This window comes from Microtus ochrogaster, chromosome 21, assembly GCF_000317375.1.
Source record: "Microtus ochrogaster isolate Prairie Vole_2 chromosome 21, MicOch1.0, whole genome shotgun sequence".
NCBI lineage: Eukaryota > Metazoa > Chordata > Mammalia > Rodentia > Cricetidae > Microtus > Microtus ochrogaster.
In genome coordinates this window covers 14789373-14811873 of record NC_022022.1, presented here as the reverse complement: position 1 = coordinate 14811873, position 22501 = coordinate 14789373, and the positions used below count along the sequence as shown (strand labels likewise).

Sequence of the window (22501 nt, the reverse complement as noted above, 5' to 3'; positions counted from 1 at the left end):
CCACTTAAAGGAAATGGGGTTTACTTTCGGAGTACATTCTGCATAACTTTGATTAAATGAAAAGTTAAAATGAACATACATAGGAAAAATATTTAAAATTCATGATGTAAAATAAAGTAAAATGTTAACAATCTGGAGTTTGGGAAAATAACTTGGGCTAGACAACCTAAATATCTATGAGTAGATAACGCACATTTTATCATAATATGACATGCGCTCAAGTAAATAAACAAAAAAATTAAATAAACAAAAATCCGTCATGGTGGATAAAAGTGCTTACAGTTACCATGTAGAGAGTAAGTGACTGTGAAGTGTTCATCCCTAGGTGGGAAATCTACACCACCATACCCACCAGGTTCAGGAAACAGTGTAGAAGAGGTGGGTAGGAGAAGGTTTTCAAAAGACAAAAATTATGGCGAACTTCTGGAACCACTGTCATCTGGGCATGAAAGAGTCACAGCAGCTGTGGTTAGGAGCACAAGATCTGAACAAGATCAAACAATAGTTCAAAACAAATATCCAAGAGCCCACCTACGGACCATGAGCAATTGGCATTTGAGGGCTATGAATAATTTTTTTTTGGAGACATGGCTCCTAGAATGTTGCACAAGCTCCAGCAGAATACCCAACACCTCTGTGCGTAAAAACAGCAGCAACTAGACTCAATTGGTCACAAAAGTGGGCTATGAAGTTGGCAGAATTGAGAGGAGCACTTGTTGGGAGTCTCTGGAAAGAACAGGGCATGTGGAAATAGATATGATTAAAATGCAATATAATGTATTTGTCTATGAAATTCTTAAATATTTTTAATTCTAAAGAATTGAATAAAAAGAGGATTTCTGAAATAATTATAATTTCTATTGAATTATATTATTTTAAAATACACAAATAATTATTTATTGCTCCCATTTGAAGGGTTGTTAGGCATTGAGCGAGAAGCAAATATATTTATAAAACATATTTGTTCCCCTATAGGAATTTATAATGTTTTGACAGCCAATAAGTTTTATGCGATTAAATCAAATGTGTAACGAATTATGTGGCCTTGTAATATATTGTATAGGTTATATTCAATTAAGTGTTTAGCAGTCATGTGCTTCCAAGATGGCAAATTCAATTAGAAGAGTTTGCCTTAGGCTCAAGCTTAAAGTGTAGGAAGCCAAGAAGCCAGCCTGTGGGAAGATATTGACTCTTTCCTTCCACAGACGTGGTAGTGGACCAGTAGAAGCTTCTATTTCTATCTAAGGCTAATGGATTCATGAGGAAGACAGTGTGAGGAGTGGTAAAATTCCTGTTCTACTTGGCTAGGGGTGAAAGAGTATAAGACAATAAACAAATGGACATTATGTAAAAAGGAAATTACAGGAACAACAGATCTAAGGTGAATAAAAACATCCAGGAAAGACATATCGGAGAGATGGCCCTGAAGCTGCCTAAACTAAGGATGAGGATATGGAAACATAAGGAAATGAGGAGCAGGGAGAATAATATGAGCACAGCATCGTAGAGAAGTACCTTCAAGCCTCGGCTGGTCCCCAAGAAAGGCAATAAGACCAGGAAAGCATTGTCTTTATTATTCTGACACTAGCACTAAAAACGGTGGTTCCTCTAAAAATATGAGCTCAAAATATACATCTACAACATCTATAATTTCCCCTAAACATATTTATACCCTTGAATCTCCTTTCTATCCTCTTGTTCCAAACCTGATGGCAAAGGCAATGTCTTGGTTGTATCTGATATTCTCTATGACAGGGATATGGTTATTTATGTCAAAACCACAGCATAAGAGTTTAAAATGTGTGCATAGTTGGGTACATCTCTCTGGGCATCTGAGGAGGGAGAGCCTGAAATGGCCCAATCCTATAGCCATACTAATGAATATCTTGCATATCACCATAGAACCTTCATCTGGCAATCAATGGAAATAGAGACAGAGACCCACATTGGAGCAATGGACTGAACTCCCAAGGTCCAAATGAGGAACAGAAGGAGGGAGAACATGAGCAAGGAAGTCAAGACCGCAAGGGGTGCACCCACCCACGGAGACAGTGGGGCTGATCTATTGGGAGACCATCAAGGCCAGCGGGACTGGGACTGAAAATGCATGGGATAAAACCGGACTCTCTGAACATGGTGGACAATGAGGGCTGATGAGAAGCCAAGGACAATGGCACTGAGTTTTGACCCTACTGCATGTTCTGGCTTTGTGGGAGCCTAGCCGGTTTGGATGCTCACCTTCCTAGACCTGGATGAGGGGGGAGGACCTTGAACTGCCCACAGGGCAGGGAACCCTTACTGCTCTTTGGACTGGAGAGGGAGAGGGAGAGAGAAAGGGAGAGGGAGAGGAGTGGGGTGTGGGGAGTCGGGGGAGGGGGAGGGAAAAGGGAGGTAGGGAGGAGGCAGAAATTTTTAATAAAAAAATTTTAATTAAAGTTTAAAATGAGTGCATCAAAACTGGATAGACTGTTATTCTGCTACCAGTTAAACTCCAAATGGGGCTTTTTTTTTTGGATGAAAATAGTTGATATTAACTGAAAGAAAAAAGTATAATAGACCCAACACTGATTTTAGATTCCAATGTAATTCATTCATTCATTCATTCATTCGTTTGTTCACTTATTCATTGTGTATTAGTGCATGTATGTGTGCAGGGGATATGCATGTGTGCATATTTGAGGAAGTGTGCTTATCCATGTGTGGAGGCCAGTGGTTGGTCTCGTATTTTTCTTGTATTGCCCTCTACCATGGTTTTTGAGCCACCATTACTCATGAAACTAGTATCTTTCCATATTGCTTAGGCTAGCTGCCTAGGAAACTCCTGGGATCTGCCTGTATTCAATCACACAACACTGGGCTTGTAGGCACACACACCGTCACACCCAACCAACATTTTTACATGGGTACATGGGATCTCAACTCAGGATCTTGTGCACGTGAAGCTAGTATTTTACCCAAAGAGCAAGCTCTTCAGCCCCTTAAAAGCTCTTCTTCCACCAGGCGGTGGTGGCACACACCTTTAATCCCAGCACTAAGGAGCCAGAGGCAGGCTGATCTCTGTGAGTTTGAGGCCATTCTGCTATACTAGAGCTAGCTCCAGAACAGGCTCCAAAGCTACAGAGAAAACCCATCTCGAAAAACAAAAAAACCCCAAAAACCTTTTTTTTCTCATCTTTGGTTGCCTCTTTAAGATCCCAAGTGTTAACTATAAACATACTGTTAGTAGAATCTTTTGGGTCAATAGTAAAAGTCACAAAAAAAAAACTATTACCATAAACAGAGTGTGTATTTTATTTTCCCAAATAACACTGCAAAACAAAGATATTCACCACAGGTGGCCTTCATCTTTCCGAAAAAGTAAAACCTGGGGAGGAAAAGCAACGGGTCAAGGCATACCACTTCCACGCTGTGTGTCATAGGTTAGTGGCTCACTCTTTCTGAGCCTTGATACTATGCTCTCATCTATAAGTTGAGATACAATAGGGTCACCCCCAATGTTGAAAAGAACACTAAATTAGTATGTATGTAGCAGTTGCAACAATACTAGATAGGCATTACACAATCTAAACATATTAGCTGCCTATGCAATCTGCTCATTAGTTGAGTGACCTTGGACAAGTCACTTCATCTCCATGGCAACTCATTAGAAAATTAAGAGGCAAAAATAAAAGATCCCTAAGTTCCTCTTCCATGGCTGAAGAGGTCTGCCTATGAGGATGCATGTTCCATTTCACACCGAATTCACAAACTTTTTCTAAAAATGTAAGGCCAGAAAGAAACTGGTTGTGCGGCTTGGATAAAGCATCTTCTAGAGTCCGATATCTGTATTCCAGACTTCACCCAGAAAAACAAGGGGACCCCAAGTAGCCATGTGATGTGAAACCAGAGAGAAGAGGAAACAAATGTCCCTTTGTGGAAGAGCAAGAGGGCTATCACGTACTTTATGACTAAGGCTCTTCATTCATTTTTGTAACTAAGCAAACACTGCCCAGGCACATGGGAAGGAAGAGGTCATTGTCACCAACCCAAAGATACTGTCTTCCCCCCCCCCTTTCAATAGAAAATGTCAGGAGTTCATTTGAAATTCCAAGATGAATCCCCCGGTGCAGCATCTCTGTGAGACTGCTTGGTTTCAGTGTCTGTGAGATCGTGACATTCGGCTTTGATGAGGCCTCTGGAAATACAAGATGCTTCTATGTACCCAAGCAGACAGGGGCTAAATCTAAAACGAAGATTTCAACAAAGTACAGTTCCTGCTGTCAATACTGCAAGTATGAGAAACACACAGAGGTTTGGGTTATATCAACACAAATCTGACTTCTATTAGCAGGGAGAGGCCAATAATATGCAGATATATAAGCAAAGTGTTTACTTCACTATCCCAAAATGTTTCAACTATTTCCAAATTTGCTTTGAAGGACAATGAATCCCTGGATTTTTGCAACAATGATTTTAACTTGTTAAAGACTTTATTTCAAAGTATGACGCCAGTGGAAGCTATTCATTAAGTATTTGTCCAGGGGAAGAAAATCTGAGAGGAGAGAAGAAAGCACAAAGTGGTTGAAGAGAAGTAACTTTTCACAGTCCTGCTTTCTGTTACTCCATTTGCACTTATTTTATATCTCTGCATTCACACCCTGTGTGCCACACACAATGTACGTTCTCAGGAAATAAATAAGCTACCAAAATATGGAAATGGCTGTAAGACAAATATGATCATACATGCCACCATTTAGCTAAGGTATCTTGAGCATATGTTTGAGAAATAATGAGTTAGAGAAGAACCAGTCCTTAGGCGATGGCATCTGCAGTTGAGTCTAGGATGATGTATGTGATATGAATTAGTATGTATAAGCTTACTGATATCAATTCTACTTCCAGGGATGGTCTGCTAAAATGCTAGCCAAGTTCAAAGTCCAGAGCAGTCAGTCACGAGTATGGTTATGATTTGGTTCATGAATCTATCCTGAAGAGCATGTGTTGAAGACTTGGGTCCCTGGTGCTGCAGTGTGCAGATCTGGGGCCTTTAGGAAGTCAATGGACCATGAGAGCTCCAAACTCACGGAAGATTAATCCATTGATAAAGTAATAACTTAATGGCTTTTTGGAACAGAGCTTTGTTATAAATGCAAGCACTCTTTTTTTCTCTCTGTTGCCTAGCCAGTGTGAGGTGAATTGCTTTGCCGCTTCATGTACTTTCATTTTGCTGCACTGCCCTTCCCCTAACCCCCAGGCCCAGAAGCCAAGTGACTGTGGACTGAAACCATGAATCAAACTAAACCCTTCTTGCCTTCATGCTATTCATCTCAGGTATGTTGTCACAGTGACAGAGAATTAAAACAGGTCTTATGATTTTAAAGAAGCTGCCAAAATCTCTTTGCTATCTGTATGTTAATTAATGACTGGTTTAATTAGCAAAGAGGCTAGGAAAAAAAAAGGGGGGTTTTCTCTATTGATGAAAAGACTGGCTTTTAATTATCATGATGAATTGCTAAAAAAGCACATTCACTGGTGAAAGGAAAAAAATTCAATTGATGTGAATGGGCTTATATTCCCATACCTGAACACGCAAGGATTAAGACTCTGGTATGGTCTATTCTATTCCCTAATGGTTTTATCCTGATGAATTTAGAAGATCTATGGTTGATTTGGACTGTGTCAATCCAATCCCATCTTGGCTGTGCTAACCCTTCAGACAGCATTTCATCCATCTAAATCATCACTGAGGACCTAGAGTTATGGATTCATTGAACTTACAAGTTATTTGGACACTTCTGCCTGCTGTAATGGAAAGCTATTAAATAACTGAAAGCTCAGCAGAATTTGACCTATTATTTGAATTCAAATTCGTTATAACTTACTTCATCACCACAACTTCAGTGAGTGCCTTGATAGCTTATTTATCAAAAATAGCCTAGATATTCAACCAAAGAAAACTGACTCGAGTCAATTTACAATATTCTAACTTTGAAATGTCCAAAATCTAATGATGGAAATATGATAATAATGCATTATCAACCATAGCACACAATGACCTGAATATCATAATTCATATCCAACTTGTAATTTGCAAGAGATATAAGTCAGGAGATTACCTCTTGGATGCAAAGAATGTTCTAGGAAGCTGGATTGGTGTGGGCAGAAGCATCAGAGAGATGAGACACAGGGACGATAAAAGTAAATTCATACAAAACTTACAAATGTATTAAATGCCAAACCCCTTATAAATCTACACACACACACACACACACACACACACACTCACACTCACACAAACACATACTCATTCATTCATACATGTTCTCTCAGTGAGAAATATGTATCACAGAATCTGTCTTTAAAATTTTAAATGTAACTGTTTTGAAAAAACGTAATTCTGTTTTTATCCCTTTAAAATGATAATTTTGCTGACAATAATTCTCAAACTACATCTGTCATAATAAGACTGAAAATGTAACCAGCCTGCTGAGTGAAAACTGCCATTCTCAGAAACAGTTTAAATAGTACTGATAAAATCCTATTTTACATATTTTAAAATCTCTTCCAACCTAATAATATTCCATAAGTTTCTAAAGTGTTAAAAGGGTTTTCCTAACTCTAAGTAAGGGTCATTGTTCTGACATCAGCACCTATTCTGCCATGTGAGTGGGTGAGAATTCAAACCTGAAAAAAATCAAATCCTATTGGCTAGTGTGATGGCTTAAATATGGAAGAGAGTTCATATATTTGAACATTGATTTTTAAATTCCCCTTTCCAATGTTTAGTTTTTTTAATTTCTGTTCACTGAGACTCTACATTAATGGGCATAGGGCAAATAACCCATTGATATTAATTCAATATGCTTTACCTCTTCTCTGCTGCTAGGAATGCAGTCATATATACTATGAATCAAATTAGTGGCCAACTCTAAGAGCACTGGACTTAAAGTAATAGGTGCAGGCCTTCAACATGTCATTTACCTACTGAAGCGAATTACTAAAGCACCCTAGAGGTGCCACTACACACACTATCTGAAAGAATTAATGTGCACAGTAAATGGCTTACCTCATTTGTTCAGAAGTGGTTAAGTGTGCGTGATGTCATTTTACCCCGTGCTATCAATAAGAATAGCAGGAATTTTTTGTAGAAAAACAGCTACCACCAACTGAACACTTAGCACAGACATTGTTAGTTCATCAAAGAGATCATGTTATGTATTCTGATGTCTGTTTTATAGACAAGAGAACTGAGGCTTAGAGGTATAATTTTTACTCAGATGGTATGCATTCTTGAAGAGAAGAGATTCTTTCTTTCTTTCTTTCTTTCTTTCTTTCTTTCTTTCTTTCTTTCTTTCTTATATTTTAGAAGCCCGGTCAGCAGTGCTGTACCTAGTACCTGATAAATTACTTATATCATTTAAAAAGTCTACAGATTTCTGCTTGATGGGGTAAAAAAAAACTAAGACTTCATGTGTTATAGCATGAAGTCTGTACATATATATATATATATATATGTATATATATATATATATTACACAAAGGCATTCGTGTACTCCCCAATCTATTTAAAACTACAGAAATGAACAAAATGATTCTTTTTTTTTTTTGGAGACAGGGCTTCTCTATGGCTTTGGAGCCTGTCCTGGAACTAGCTCTGTAGACCAGGCTGGTCTCGAACTCACAGAGATCCGACTGCCTCTGCCTCCTGAGTGCTGGGATTAAAGGCGTGTGCCACCATCGCCCGGCAAGATGATTCTTAATAAGGATCTTGAAAACACTTAAAGTTACTGAAATATTTTAGAAGCCAGCATTATACATTAGAGCAATAGTCTGTTATAATTAGTTAGACCTTTTTATACTACTAACTCTTTACCTATACCATTCTATGTATAGAAAAATCAGTAAAAAGATTGTAAAAGTCATATTCATTTTCTTGTGTCACGATATACATGCATAAGTCTGACAAAATAGAGCTAGAAATGATGCCAATCATGGATAGCTACACAATCTGTGTGACCTGTTCACACTGTCTCTTCCTTGTATTTATGAAGTCTCCAAAATGTTTTTTTGTTTTGTTTCCTCATCCAATTGTCACTCATAAAATCTTTTAAAGGTAGCATGGAGCAAGTCCACATATTTTAATTACAGTAAATGTCTCAAAAATGTCACAAGGAGGACGTGTAGATAACAGGAGGAAGGAAAGGAGAAAAGGTAGAGGAAGAGGGAGTGAGAGAGAGAAGCAGGAGAAAGCTAGCAGGGCTTCTACTTCCTGACACCATTTCCGTATCAGTGGGAAAATGAGTGGAGATGAAAGGAAAGGGGGGGGGCAAAGAGAATTACTTTTTAAACAGAAAGGGAAGGAAAGAGGGGGAAGAAAAGGGAAAGGAGAATGTGAATGGATAGGAGTGTCAATTTCTAAAGAAAAACAAAAGGCATTAGTAGGGCTTCAGACTCTCAGACCCTCCCTGCAAGAATAGCCCATTTAGGGATTCCTAAAACAAACATTTTAAACTTTCCTTGTGTAGGTATAAGCATACGTCCGATTTCCACACATGCATGGCATTGCACGGTCTAGTGCTAAGCCTCTCTTATTTTAAGAAACAGGCCTTAGAGGAGGCATCTCACCTCTCCAGCACCACAGACTCCAAATCCAGGAGACTGTGGATCTCCACAAATGTGGGTGCCTACAGTCCCTGCTCAGTGTGTGCAGCTGAGATAATAACCACGCTTCAAAGCAGAACCACACAACTCTGAATCCCTTCTGCTGCCACCCACCTCTCCGCAACACTTCCAAGCAGAACAGGAAACAAAACAATTTCCTACATCACACATGGAGACTATTCTCTACCGTGGGGCACACAGTTTACCACCAAACCAGGGAAAATGGAATTCAGGACAAAAGGTTGGAGAAAAAAAATGTTGACTTTCTTGGATTGAGTCACTATGACTAAAAATCTTAAAAGACTGGTTAGTCTGTCAGAGTACAGGTTTTTAACAAAAGAGGTAAATGCACAGGCTTTGTAGAATGGCACTGTCATCGTGAGACTCCGGGTGTGCCATCTAAACTCCCTATGTCTCTGTCACCTTCATAATTGTACTGTGGAAATGAAATGCATTAATGGATTTAAATAACTAAATTCTGACGCAGTGATCTCTCACTGAACTTCTTACATGCCATTGATAAAAACGGCTGTAAGGATGGAAGATGTATCTGAAGAGAGCGCTCTCACAGTGGTACTGAGTCAAGCGACCCACAGAGGCATAGAGAGGGCCACTAATCTACCACATATGCGCATTAACTAATTGTACATTCACAAAAGCCCCACAAGGCCAATTTCCACAACACCTCCATTTTATCATTGAAGAAATCTGGGCAGAGAGACACACTGGCTCAAGTTCTTACCACTGGAAAATATCAGAATAGACTTACACCCAAGCAAGAGAATCCTGAATCTGAACCTCAGCCTGCATTAGCTCTCCGGGAGTTAGATGTGGTTTTATATTATTTTAGTTTCATGGGATGATTTTTTTTTTCATTTTAGTTTAGATAGAGTCTCATTAGGTATCCTAGGCGTGCCTGCCACCCACTTTATAGACCAGGATTGCCTGGAACTCACACAAATCTGTCTGCTTTGGGAAGACTAAAGGCATAAGCCACCCTGTCCAGCAGGAAATTAAGTTTTTTGTTTGTTTGTTTTATTGTTTTTTTTTAAATCTCCAGTTTATGGTATAAGAAACTTTCATCAAAATTGCTGGCTAATTAGTAAAAGAAGCCAGACTAAAAGTCCATTCTTATCTAATGCCCTTATCTGTGCTGTATTCTATAGCACAACACAGAAGTGGTTATCCAAGGGCAAATTTAATGAAAGGAAGCCCCTGTCATCATCTGTTTCCAACATTCTTGAGATGAAGCTGCTCAAATCCCAAGGGCTGGAAATGCATCTCACCAGTACAGCACTTTCCGAGTATTTACACAAAGCTCTTGGTATTGACACTTACAAAAAATAGTTAGTTAATTAATTAATTAGAGATAAAGCATTTATCATATGCAAGTATTTTATGAAGTCTTCCTTCAATCCTCCAAAAGAAAGTGATCTTGACCTTCCCTGTATCAGCAGAGGTCTTTGCGATATATACACACATATATGTGCATATACATATGTCTCTACATATCAACATACTTCTTTTCTTTCTTGCAGTGCTGGGGACTAAATTAAGGACCCTGAATATACTAAGCTGACAGAATCTACAACTGCACTTTATTCCTGGTTGTTTTTGTTTGTTTGTTTGTTTGTTTTATTTTGCTTTGTTTTGTGGATACAGGATTTTACTCTGAAGATAGACTAACTTTCAACTCACTATGCAGCCCAGGTTAACCTGACATTGATGATCCTCCTGCCTCAGCCTCTGAATGCTGCTTTTACAAGTATGCATCACCACACCCAGCCAAGCGTATCATGATTACTGTAATTGTCAGTGTGTTTCTCGGATTTTTCAAATTCCACCATAAACTTCTTAGTATCAGCAACTGTAGTTTATGTCTGAAATTACCCTAAGAGCAGCTGCACTAACAGACACATGTTTGAAACAAAAGGATCCAGGAAACTTTTCCTGACCATTATTTTATTAATAATAATGCTGAGCTAGGAACAAACCTCCTCAGTCCCTGGATTCAATCCCCAGCACCCCAAATTACAATACACATGTCAATGACCTATGAGAAAGTATCAATCATGAAGAGAAAAAGATATTTGCATATTATAAGTAATTTAAATGCAAAATTTTGTGACTGAAAGAACTGAGAATTAATAAGCTTAAATAAAAATTTCAAGGTTTCACAGCAAGTAAAGTTTCCAATCCTAAAATTCACCCAGGTAGAGTCATGTGCCTGCAATCTCCACATTAGGGGGAAGATCACACATCTTAGACTGTGACTATATTTAGAAATCTCCTCTCTCGCTGCCCATAAATAAGTAGGTAAATAAATAAATGTAATGTAGTCCAAAAAGGCACAAGCTTTTAAATTTTCGGACAAATAAAAAATAATCCACAGGTAGAAATGTTGAAGAGATTTTAAAATCACCCTCCAGGTTAAGAACACATGTAAAAAGGTAAGACAACAAATCAGTAAATATGAACCTTAGCAGTCAAAATGCACTAAATATGACACAAGGAAAGAGCTTGAAGCACTTAATTAGAACAATGATTATGATCAGATTGAATCAATAATTGATAACAGAAAAAGCACAGACTTAGAAGACTGAAGACTAGGGCAGAAATCATTAAGGCAACCTTTTAACTTTGGTCCTTGAGCACATAATCTTTCTCAGCCCCTGCTTCCCAAAATGGTTTTATGAAACAGCTGGAGAGATGGCTCTGTGGTTAAGAGCATTGCATGCTCTTCAAGAAGACCTGGGTTCAATCCCTAGGACCCATATGGCAGTTCACAACAGTCTGTGACTCCAGTGCCGGAAGTCCATTGCCCTACATGAAATAATAAAATTAAATAAAATCAAAATGTCTTTTTTAATTTTTTTTTGGGGGGGCGGGTTTGGAGACAGGGTTTCTCTGTAGCTTTGGAGCCTACCCTGGAACTAGCTCTTGTAGACCAGGCTGGCCTCAAACTCACAGAGATCCACCTACCTCTGTCTCCTGAATGCTGGGATTAAAAGCATGAGACAACACCACCCAGAAAAATTTCTTATGAAAATAAATAATGATAGATCTCAGAGATGATGGCTACCCCCACAGTATGTGGAAAACATACTCAAGTATTCAAGAATAAAATACTATCTTCCCCGTGTTTGGGTATTGTTCACATTGTTGCTATTCTTATGAGAAGAGAGTATGGCCATGTTCTTAAGAAGAATGGAGAAGCAAGCTGCCATTGCTGCATTGGCTCATCATGTGGTAGCAGAATTTATTATTCCTAGGAGGAAGGGAAGCAAAGTACAACCGTCCAAAATCCAATATTTTTTCTTCACACTAATTTTTAAATCTATTCATTCATATCTGGAGGTCAACACAAGAAAGTCAAGTTGGAGCCCCCCCTTTCATAAATCTCAGTTTGCGGGTCTCTCCATGTCATCTCCAGCAGCCGGCTTTGAAAGCAGAAGCATGGCACTTGGCACTAGTTCCTGTGTATGTGAACACCAGTTCTACCTATTGTTGCCATTTTCAGATATTTCCACTCTAGTATCTGAACCTCAGTTTCCTCTAATATAAGGAGAGGCTGTTCCTTAAAAGCGCATGCCTACAGCAGCTCAGTTCCACTCAGTGGTGCTTAGCTAGCTCCGTTATCCCCTTCAGTTCTCCCTAGGGCTCCCCAAAGTGAGAAGTCTTGGGCCAATGTATTCTCAACTCTAAACTGGTTATTGCCACCAGGGATGGATGGTCCAAGGCTGGCAATGCTATCTTACTGAGGAAACTGAATGCCAATTACAGAGACAAACATATTGATTATGGTTGCGGATAAATCAATGACCCCAAAACAATTGGCTTTTTCCATTACAAAAAATTCTCTGTGCTACTTAATCTCCTAGAAAGCATGTGCCTAAAAACCCAGAATCTGCAAAGTCAAAAAGTACCCCAGAAACTAGGACACCTTTTGTTCTGGCAACTTTTCAAACTAGGAGAGAGAGAACTGGAGCTTGCAACTGCATTGAGGATTGCTGGCACATTTTAGCAAAACCAATGTCAAAAAGAAAATCAAACTGAAGATATTCCAAGGGAAGGAAGTCCTAACACAGGCTCAACCATTGTGCTAGAGCTAAAGTTGAAGTCATCTGTGCAGTGGCGTGTTCAACAGTTACTTTGACGCTATCTAGAACTGGATTGGTTTATTTGTATTGTTGCCATTTTGTGATAAGAACTTTTCATTTTGAAAACTCTTAAATCGCTTCCCTGAAGGCCAAAGCAAAGACAAAAATCTTAGAAAATGGGAGCCGTAGATCACTTACTCACAACTTCAATTCATACCTTCAGCTGTGGGAAATGAAAGCTCAAGCTCCCTTGCCCTTCTGTTATCTAGCTTCTTATTCATTGTGTGGGGAGGGGGGAGAGGGAGGGTAGAAAGGAGAGGGAGCTTCATGGGAAAGGAACCTCAGATATTTTGTCAATGTAAGGGAACCATAGTGCAGTCGGTCTCCAAAGAAATATCAGCCATCTCCTACAATGAACTTTGTATTGTGTTCATATATACAAATTGTGCTATATTCATTAGCTCAAGAGTTACATTCCGTGTGTGTGTGTGTGTGTGTGTGAGAGAGAGAGAGAGAGAGAGAGAGAGAGAGAGAGAGAGAGAGAGAGAGAGAGACTATCTACATAGCCTTGTCCTCTCCCCCTACTTGGACACTCACACACACACACACATGCACACACACACGCACACACACACATACACATACACACACACACACACACACACACACCAGAGAGAAGAGAGAGAATCAATAAATCTAGCAAGGAAGAAGCAAGCACTAGAGCCGTCCAGGGAGAAAGAAGATAGCCTTTAAATAAATCTAAAGTGCTCTTGTGATGTAGGTTCCTCTGCTCCAGCTTTCAAGCAAAGCCCTGTTGCTGAGACCTCTTCATGTACAGATGCCCAAAGACATTTTTAGATACTTGTGAGCTGATCTCCAGCTCAGTGCACCTGGGTCTTTCATTTGGAGGGAAAGGGGGGGGGATAAAACAGAAGCATTTGCCCCTGCCCCGACTGGGCAGGGATCCCTTCCCCAGCCCAGCATCTTACTCCTCTACCCCGCCCCAGGCTGCTGCTCCACTTCCTAGCAAAATCCAGGAGGAGGCCAACCAGCTAGGGAGGGCCACAGAATGGATCCAGTCTATTCGCTTCAGAGGCTCACCCTTTTGCATCCCGCCACCCACCCATCACCTTCTGCAGAGCTCTTCCCTGTCTTTGAGCCACCCAGCCCTGCAGGCTTCCCTCTCACCCCCGCCCCCGTGATCCCCAGAAGGATGTCCTCTGGAGGAAGAGGGCTGTCACCAAGTTGGAGAAACTTAGATGGTTAAGGTTGGTGTACACTGGTCCTCCTGGAGGATCCTCAATCTGCAGAAGGCAAGAAGAGAGGGCTGGTAGCCCTGGGCTTACCACGAGCACCGGGACGCCAGCAGCCAGCGAGTAGAGGAGTACAGGGGGCACGGCGCTGCTGTCCTCTGGGCCCGGATAGGGCTTGCGGTAGGCGCTGTCGTGGCAGAAGAATCCCTGCACGTTCACAGTGAACGTGTCCGTGTATTCGAAGTAGTACGCCAACATCACCGTCCCTGCCATGATCACCATCTGGAAATAGAGCATGCTGCTGATGAACGCCGCGGGCTGCAGGGGCATGCACGCCTCCCGGCCAAGTCGAGCCGAGCGGGCGGCCGACGAGCCACAGGCCCCCTCAGGGCTCCGCCGAGGCACAGCCACCGGGGGCGCGGGGGCGGGGGCAGCGGGAGGCCGAGGTGGCGCGAGGCGGAGGCTGGCAGCCGCCAGAGGCAGAGGCGGAGGATGCGGCTGGGCTCCGGGATGCGCGGGCAGGATGCAGAGGAGGAGGCTACCCCAGGACGAGTCCAGGCTGCCCTACCCGCCCCCTGCCCGCCGCAAGCGCCGCCCGCCCGGGCGCGGGGTCGCGCGCAAGGGCGGGGAGTCCCCGGCCCCGGCACGGGAGCATCCGCCACACCGCAGCGCCGGGGTCAAGCCCTCGGGCCGACCCGCGGAAAGCGGCGTCGGAGGCACCTGGTCCCCTTGGAGAGCGGGTGGATGCTGTGGAGCTGCAGCTGCTAGCTCCCTGGCGGGGGTAAAATCCAAAATCCGAAGGGGAGGGGTGTCAGCAGAGATGGAGCTTCTAGAAACTCCCTTTCGAGGCACCAGCTGGGCTGTTTCAGACCTTCCGCACAGCGCCTGGGAAGATGGTGCGGGGACACGTCTTCAGGGCGCAAAGCCCACCGAAGCGCAAAGTGTCCGGGTGGCACCTGCGACTTGCAGCCTCTGTTCACAGCTCTGCCCGGACTCCGTGACCCCTGCGCTGGACAGCAGCTGGGCGGTGTGGCTTCCAGAATGATGACAGAAATTATCTCAAAGGATTTTATATTCTGGATGGCTTTGCCTCCCCTCCAGTTTTCCAAGGCTTTGTAAATAAAGCCGCAGAATCAAGGCTCCTATATTCGGAGACATCATCTTAGGTACACCCGCTCTTCCCAAGTTCTACGTATATCCTTTCTCATCTTCTCAGTCTCCTCTGATTAGCTGCTTGAGAGAAGAGGCATTGCAGATTCTTGGGACCCAGGGGTACCAGTCACCAGGGAAGGCGGAAAGAGCTATGTGCTTCATGTCCCTAACTCCAGAGTTCAGGGAATTACAGGGATTCCTCTGAGGTCAGGAGACTCACACGGAATCATAACACAGGCATACCAAATGCAGTCTTACATAGCTATTCACACGTGTGCGCGGATATTTAAGTAGCTTAGGAGCTATACATATGCAGAGAGCCAGTTCTGTAATGCCTAGTGAGTTCTGCACACCAGCTTAGGCAATACCTTCAAGCCACCCTGACCTGCTCATACCAGTCAGTCCAGCAGGCAGAGAAAATATCATGTGCACAAGGCAAGGGAAGGAAAACAACTTCAAGAGCTCTGCCCTTCTCATTAGATTGTGAAATTACTTACCAGATTTCTGGGGCGTCCATTCATTTTAATAGGTTGTTCTGGTGGCTTTTGGTGGTAGGCCTTTGTCATCAGGGAAATACAACATAAGCCCCAAGCAATAGTGGCCTTAATTCGGCAGACGACTGAGTGTGAGGATGGGGTGGTAATAGCACTGGGAATTTCTGGAAGGTTAAATTGATGTGAGATGGACCACCACATAATCACAAACACCACTCAACAACTAATTATTACAGAGAACGCTTGACAGATCACTCCAAGGGATGGACAGGACAGGCAGTTTTGACCAGTAAAAGTAAGTAAGATGCCTCCAAATGTACAAGAATGACTTGCCAGTTTATGAAAATGTGGCTACTCTAAAGATAGATGATGATGTAAGACTTCATTCAGAAAATTGCTCCAAGGCTATAAAGGGGCTTGACTACTCCTCTGGCCCCCTGACTAGGACTGTCACTAACCTTCCCACTCAGTAGATTTGTGTGTGTGTGTGTGTGTGTGTGTGTAGAAATGGTGTTGATTTGAAACAGTGGATGAAAATGAACATTATTGTTAAAATTAAAATATTTTGTGATCTCCCCAGTGTGTATTGATTGCCTTATACTGGGCATGCAGCAAAGCTCTTGTTCTGTCGCCCATCCTGTACTGGCAGTGCAGTGTGACACATGGAGTAAATGTCCTTTTGAAAGATTAATGTGGTCACTCCCCTCCCAAGAGCACAGACATAGCTTCACACGTACAACTTGCCGAGAGGTAGGACCCACAGGTTTTTTCCCCATACACTGCCGTTGCCACAGTGACAGAGAGAGCATAAAGGGAGCAGCAACTAGACCACTGCCTGGACTCAGAAGTGAGCGCTGCCACTGGACTGCTCTAGAAACCTGGGCAAGAAGTATGGCTTCTTTGGGGTGAAAACAATCCGTAGTTCACTGCATTCGCTGTACAATGGTGTTTAAAATATTTTTAAAAATCTTATAAAAGTGAAGATATTTACTGTACCTAAATTTGACTCAGAGGGGTCACCAGTCACCTCCTTATGTCAGCTTCCAGTATAGGAGCTTCTGTCAAGGACCTGGCTTCTCTATAAGCCTGTACTGTGTCTATGTGAGCTCACAATCTGTCTGTTCCTTAGAAATCTAAGGATTTCCCCTTCTAGAATTTTAATACACTAATTGCTTGTTTAGATGATCAAAGAGTGCTGTTGGCTGATCCATGGTTAGCTACCCATCAAGTGTTAAAATTCAAAGCTAGTATTGAATTATATGTTCTTCCCTTACATCATAAGGACATCAACATGACAATCACCTTCCGTGGATGATTGAGCAGACTGGATATTCACAGCCTGGTTCAGGTGGGTGAGAATGTATATTCTACATTCCTATATAATGTGTAATGCATCTACTTCACCCTCCTACACCTGAGCTACTTTGGGCTAAAGTAGACACATTTTTTTACCTCTGAACTAATTTTGTCAATAGTGATAATATGAAAATTACCTCGTTCAAACAATGTACTTATTTGAGTGTGTTTTTCCACTTTATATTCTATTACATAGTTTAAACAATATTTTCTAAAAAATATATCTTCTCAACTACCAATAATTTTTAAGTCCTACCTTAATTTTTATCTAGATTAATTTAGGCTAGATTAAAAATGGCATTATTGGTGCTTAATCTTTTGGAATCCGGATTAAATATGTGATTTAATTTAACTCTTAATCAATCTTTGTGCTTGCAAAAAAAAAAAAAAACCTACCACATCAGACTCTCTTAACAGAAGATTGCATTGTCCTTCAGGCTCCCCCCCATATCAGCTCTCACCCAGGAATGTTAATATAATTCACGTGAAAATGTGAAAGTTAAATATCCAGCTTCTAGTAATGCATATCACCTGCAAATGCACATACCCTAAGACATAGCTCATGCCCTTTACCACATTTTGTCTCAGTAAACTTCTGAGGCAAACCTCGGGGAATTATTGACCAATTCAAAGTATCTCTCTCGCCTTCAAGCTAGTGCTATATGATCTGCTAGCAAGCAGAAAGGTACCGCTGCACCATGGGAAGAAGTGACCCTTCCGCAAATGGTTCACAACTATTCGTTAGCAGACAGAAGACAGATGCAGCTGCACCAAAAGTGAAGATAGAAAATATCTATGTTGAGTCTAAGTATGAGGACGAAGAGGCCAGCCGCGGGCAGGCAAACACTGATTATTTGAGAGTGCCTAGTTAAGTGAAAACTGAATGAACGTAATTCTTCCCTTTGAACTTTGAGAACTGAAGGTGCTCGCTGGAAAGATACAGAACATCTCACCTTGGTTTCTTAAGATAATTATCAACTGGCTTCTCTGTTATCGAAATAGTCTTCTAAGGGGCAAGATTTGGGAGCTAATAAATCAAAAGAATTTAAGAACCAGGTGTCGTCATAAATGCCTACCACCCCATCATTAAATTTATTGAAGAAGAAGGGTTGTCGGGGAGAGGGTAAGACTGAGGATTTCCTAAGATATGAATATATGAAATAGAAAATGTGCAAATCAATGTATTGCCAATCACTAATAGTAAGCCCAGATATTTTCTTAATATTTTATCACTAAGTGTAGAAAGTAAACCACAAAACAACAGAAAGCCCAGGAAGTAATTTTTTCTTCCATGCATAGCCACGCAGTGGAATGTAAAGGACACAGGGGTTTCATATGAGATTAAGTAGGTACCACTCCCCAAAATAAAATATTCCTCCTTTAAACACACAAGAAAATGCACATTTATATTACCAAGCCTGAGAGGGTGATGCTTGAGGAGACTTGGAGCTGAAAAGCTAGATGACTTTGTACTAATGAGGAATTTTAAATATTAACATACAAATCGGTGGAAGCTCTCCTGAGACAAGAGTGCAAATGGAGTAAGAAAAGGGATGTTTTGAAAAAAAAAAATAGATCGGGTAACTGCTTTTGGAATTGGGCCACCCAGTAATCCATTCTAAATTATTGGGTTGGATGAGGAAAATAATACAAATACTAATATACTAAGCCCTTGACTGCTTGGTCACAGGCAGCACCTCTGAAGCATGAATGAGAAATGAGACCATGAAATACAGTCTTTAAAAATGGTCCTATAAACCCAAAGACACAAAATCACGAATGACATATTGAAAAGGTTTGACTATTTGGGACTACATCCTTAACTTCTCATGAGTTACATCACAGAGGACTGCTACCTTGCAGAAGGAGGTTCAGTGTTTGCCGGGAGGTAGCTGCTTTCTCAAGATGCAAGAACGGTGATCTGCGTGTCTTTTTTGATGTTCCAGCTGCAGCATGACCCTTATCTCAAAGGGCAGATACTTCTGAACTGAACTGAACAACTCAGTTGTTACAACTGAGGCTGCCAAGATATCTTTAATATGACTTACTCTTTGACAGAATTATAATTTATTTTATTCTTCTGCATGTCCAGCTTTTCAAATCCTTATTTTCAATGTGGTTACCACAAATAAAGCATATATTTAAATTGTTGATGATACTTTCCCTGAGTGTGCATATATGAAATTTATAGAATTTTCCAAGGAGGCAGAATACCTTATTAACTATGAATGTTGAGAAAGACTAGAAATAGTTAATGTGTCCTAAACAGAATCCTCCTGTGTTATGGAAATCCAAAGTATTTGGTTGGCAAATGTTAACTGCAACATGCTGGTCATATTCACTGTGTATCCCTGTCTATTACTGAGCTTCACTGAGCTCATTTGCTCATCTGTGAAATTCAGCTTATGAATCTTAACTGCACAGATGTTGAAAGGCTTATATTTACAAATGCTTCATAAATATTAAAACCTCGGGAAAATATGAATTAGAAAACATAATCAGTTGTACTAACTGCTTCATCTAAGTCTGTCCTAGGTGTTTTCCCATCTTTGATTTCAACTCAGCAATTATTCAGATGAATGCTGGCTGCTGTGCTTCCCGAGCTATAGGCATTAGATTATTTGTTGTATGTTTTAAGCATTAAATATGCATTGTTATGCTAGGTATCAATCCATAGGTCTATGATGTCAGGGGACGTTACAAAGTATTCACATTCACTGAGAATAGCTTCAAATGGCTTGAAGAAAACAGACATAAGAATGTGACCAGAACTACTGAAACTTTAGCTCAAGGATCAGGGATGTTGACAATCTTTGCTCTGTAGAGTTATGAGTACAGGGTCCTGGCCAAGTTATTTCAATGTCTTAGCTTCTACAGAATTCTAAAATGTTGATAATCTTGCCTGCTTCACATAAATATCATATATAGCCGAGGCCATTCTTGGCAATCAGAGGTTATTCCTACTGGTGTTATTCTTCACCAAACCAGTATAATCCTGTCACAGTGAGATCAGAAAAATCTTCATCGATCCATTTGGGGACATGCCAGCATAAAACCTGCTGAGCTGTCTGCACCTTCATACTCCTTGAGAATACCCGAAAGTCATTATTTGTGCTGTGATTAATGAGGACCATTGCAAACCAAATCATAAATCCTACAAAGAAACAGTAGGGCTTCAGCAGTGAAGTAAAACGTGGAAACAAATTGAGCTGATGATGTTTGCAAGTCCATGCTCGAAAATAAAGATATGAACGCTGGTTGGCACGCCTTTGCTTGTCCTTGGATGTGCTGGGGGAAATGATTGACGTGAGAGCAAAGCAGATGGTAGACATGCAAAATATTCCCTCTTTCGTAGCTGGATCATATCAACTAACATTTTTAAAATTTGCAATTAAGAGCAAATGAACAAATCAGGGTTTGTAGCTCTGACTAGTTAAAGTTCTGATTCGGTTATAACCAGATTCTGCACATGCTGGAGCCTTCCTAAGGAAGAGCAGTTTTAATACAAACATCTCACACAGTATTTTTCAGAAAAGAGGCAAACTAGGAGTGGCACTATTATGTCACTTCAGTAAGCATGAGGTGGTCAGGAGAATTAATGATACCTGAGCAAAACACTTTCTGGGTCTCTGAGAAGTAATAGGCACTAAGTAGTAGCATCACGATTGTTATTAAAAAAAAGATATTTGAAGAATTACCCCTTCAAGTTTTGTTTTGTTTTTTATAAATAATCCAGCATTTATTTTATTGTCAGCCCTATGAAAAAATCAATCTTCTGAACTGACAGGATGGCTCAGTGGGTGAAATCACTTGCTCACAAACCTGGCAACTTGAGTTCTATACCTAGAACCCATCTTATAAAATGACCCACTGCAGTGTTCATCTCTGCAAGCCCAGAAATCCTACAGTGAGATGGGGGACAGACAGGAGAATCACCAGAAGCTCCCTGGTCAGGCAGCCCAGAATACAGAGTGGGCAGAAGCAAGGGGCCCTTCCTCAAATAGGAGCTGGATAAAGAAAACTAATCCTGAAATGTCCTCTTACTGCCACATGTATGCCATCACACACACACACACACACACATACACACACACACACACACACTGGCACTCACCACCACCCCATAAACATACACACATACACCACCCCATACAAACACCCCATACACATACACACATACACCACCCCATACAAACACCCCATACACATATACACACACACATACACACACACACTACACACATACATACACACCAAATATACACTGCACACACACACACCACATACACATACACACATACAGGCACTCACCACCACCCCATACACACATCCCATACACATATAAACACCACACACACACACACACACACACACACACACACACACACACACCACATATACACCACACACACCAAATTTACACATACACAAACCACACACACACACACACACACACCACATATACACCACACACACCAAATTTACACCACACACACCCTACATACACACACACACACTCACCACCACCCATACACACATTCCATACACATACACACACATACATACATGCACCACACATACACAACACACACAAGCACCACACAAACATATACACATAAAATACAACATGCATACCATACACATGCATGCACACACACAAACATAAAAAAATTGTTATACCTCAAACCACTAGAGTAACAAGCAGTAAGATCAGAGCTTCAAACTAGTGACCCTTTGCTATGCCATCAAATCAAAAATGCATGCTTAGGTGACTAATTTAGAGTTTTAACAAAATATGTGGAAGGTTTCTGCCAATAAAAGCCAAAGGTCCCCTGGGATACTCTAGTTTATGAAATTAATTAAGATTTTATGATTTACATTCTGTTTTTATTGGAGATCTATATGAGTCAACAGAAGTATTAGAGCAAATCATCAACGAGTACAAACAAATTGTTTTATTTCCATCCGCTGCACTGCATTAAAGATGGCATTACACACAGAAACACCCACTGCGATGAGGGTGGGACATGTCAGTGAAACCTGGTTAGCAACAATGATCTAATAATAAGACTGAAATCAGAAAAGCAAACAGAAGAATATGCAGTGATTTCTCTCACAGGTTCTTCCTTCACTTTCTCTCAAAACAATGTTGTTGACAGTGATACAGGATATAAATATCCATATTCTTAAGGATAAAGTTTTCAACTACTTAATATCACCTGACTGGCTAATTAAAGTATTTATATTTTCATTCTAAACTAAAAATCATTTTGCTTATCATTGTAAAACCTTGGAGAAAGTAGGAGGAAGGCCAAGTACTTTATTATTCACTGTATGTGTGTGTGTGTGTGTGTGTGTGTGTGTGTGCGTGTGTGTGTGTGAGTGTGCGTGTGTGCGTGTGAGTGTGTGTGTGAGTGTGTGTGCGTGTGAGTGTGTGTGTGTGCGTGTGTGAGTGTGTGTGTCTGTGAGTGTGTGTGTGAGTGTGTGTGTGAGTGTGAGTGTGTGT

General features: G+C 41.0%; 1 protein-coding gene across 2 annotated transcripts in view; it reads right to left on the bottom strand.

The window, feature by feature from the left end:
• The window catches only part of Plppr5 (phospholipid phosphatase related 5), a 108229-nt gene extending 93888 nt beyond the window's left edge, over positions 1 to 14341 (bottom strand). For both annotated transcript variants that reach the window (XM_005357195.3, XM_026784159.1), the window contains exon 1: positions 14087 to 14341. In XM_005357195.3, the coding sequence (XP_005357252.1) occupies positions 14087 to 14323 (237 nt within the window). In that variant the 5' untranslated portion in view covers positions 14324 to 14341. The remainder of the gene's footprint in view (positions 1 to 14086) is intronic.
• Positions 14342 to 22501: the final 8160 nt, after the last annotated feature.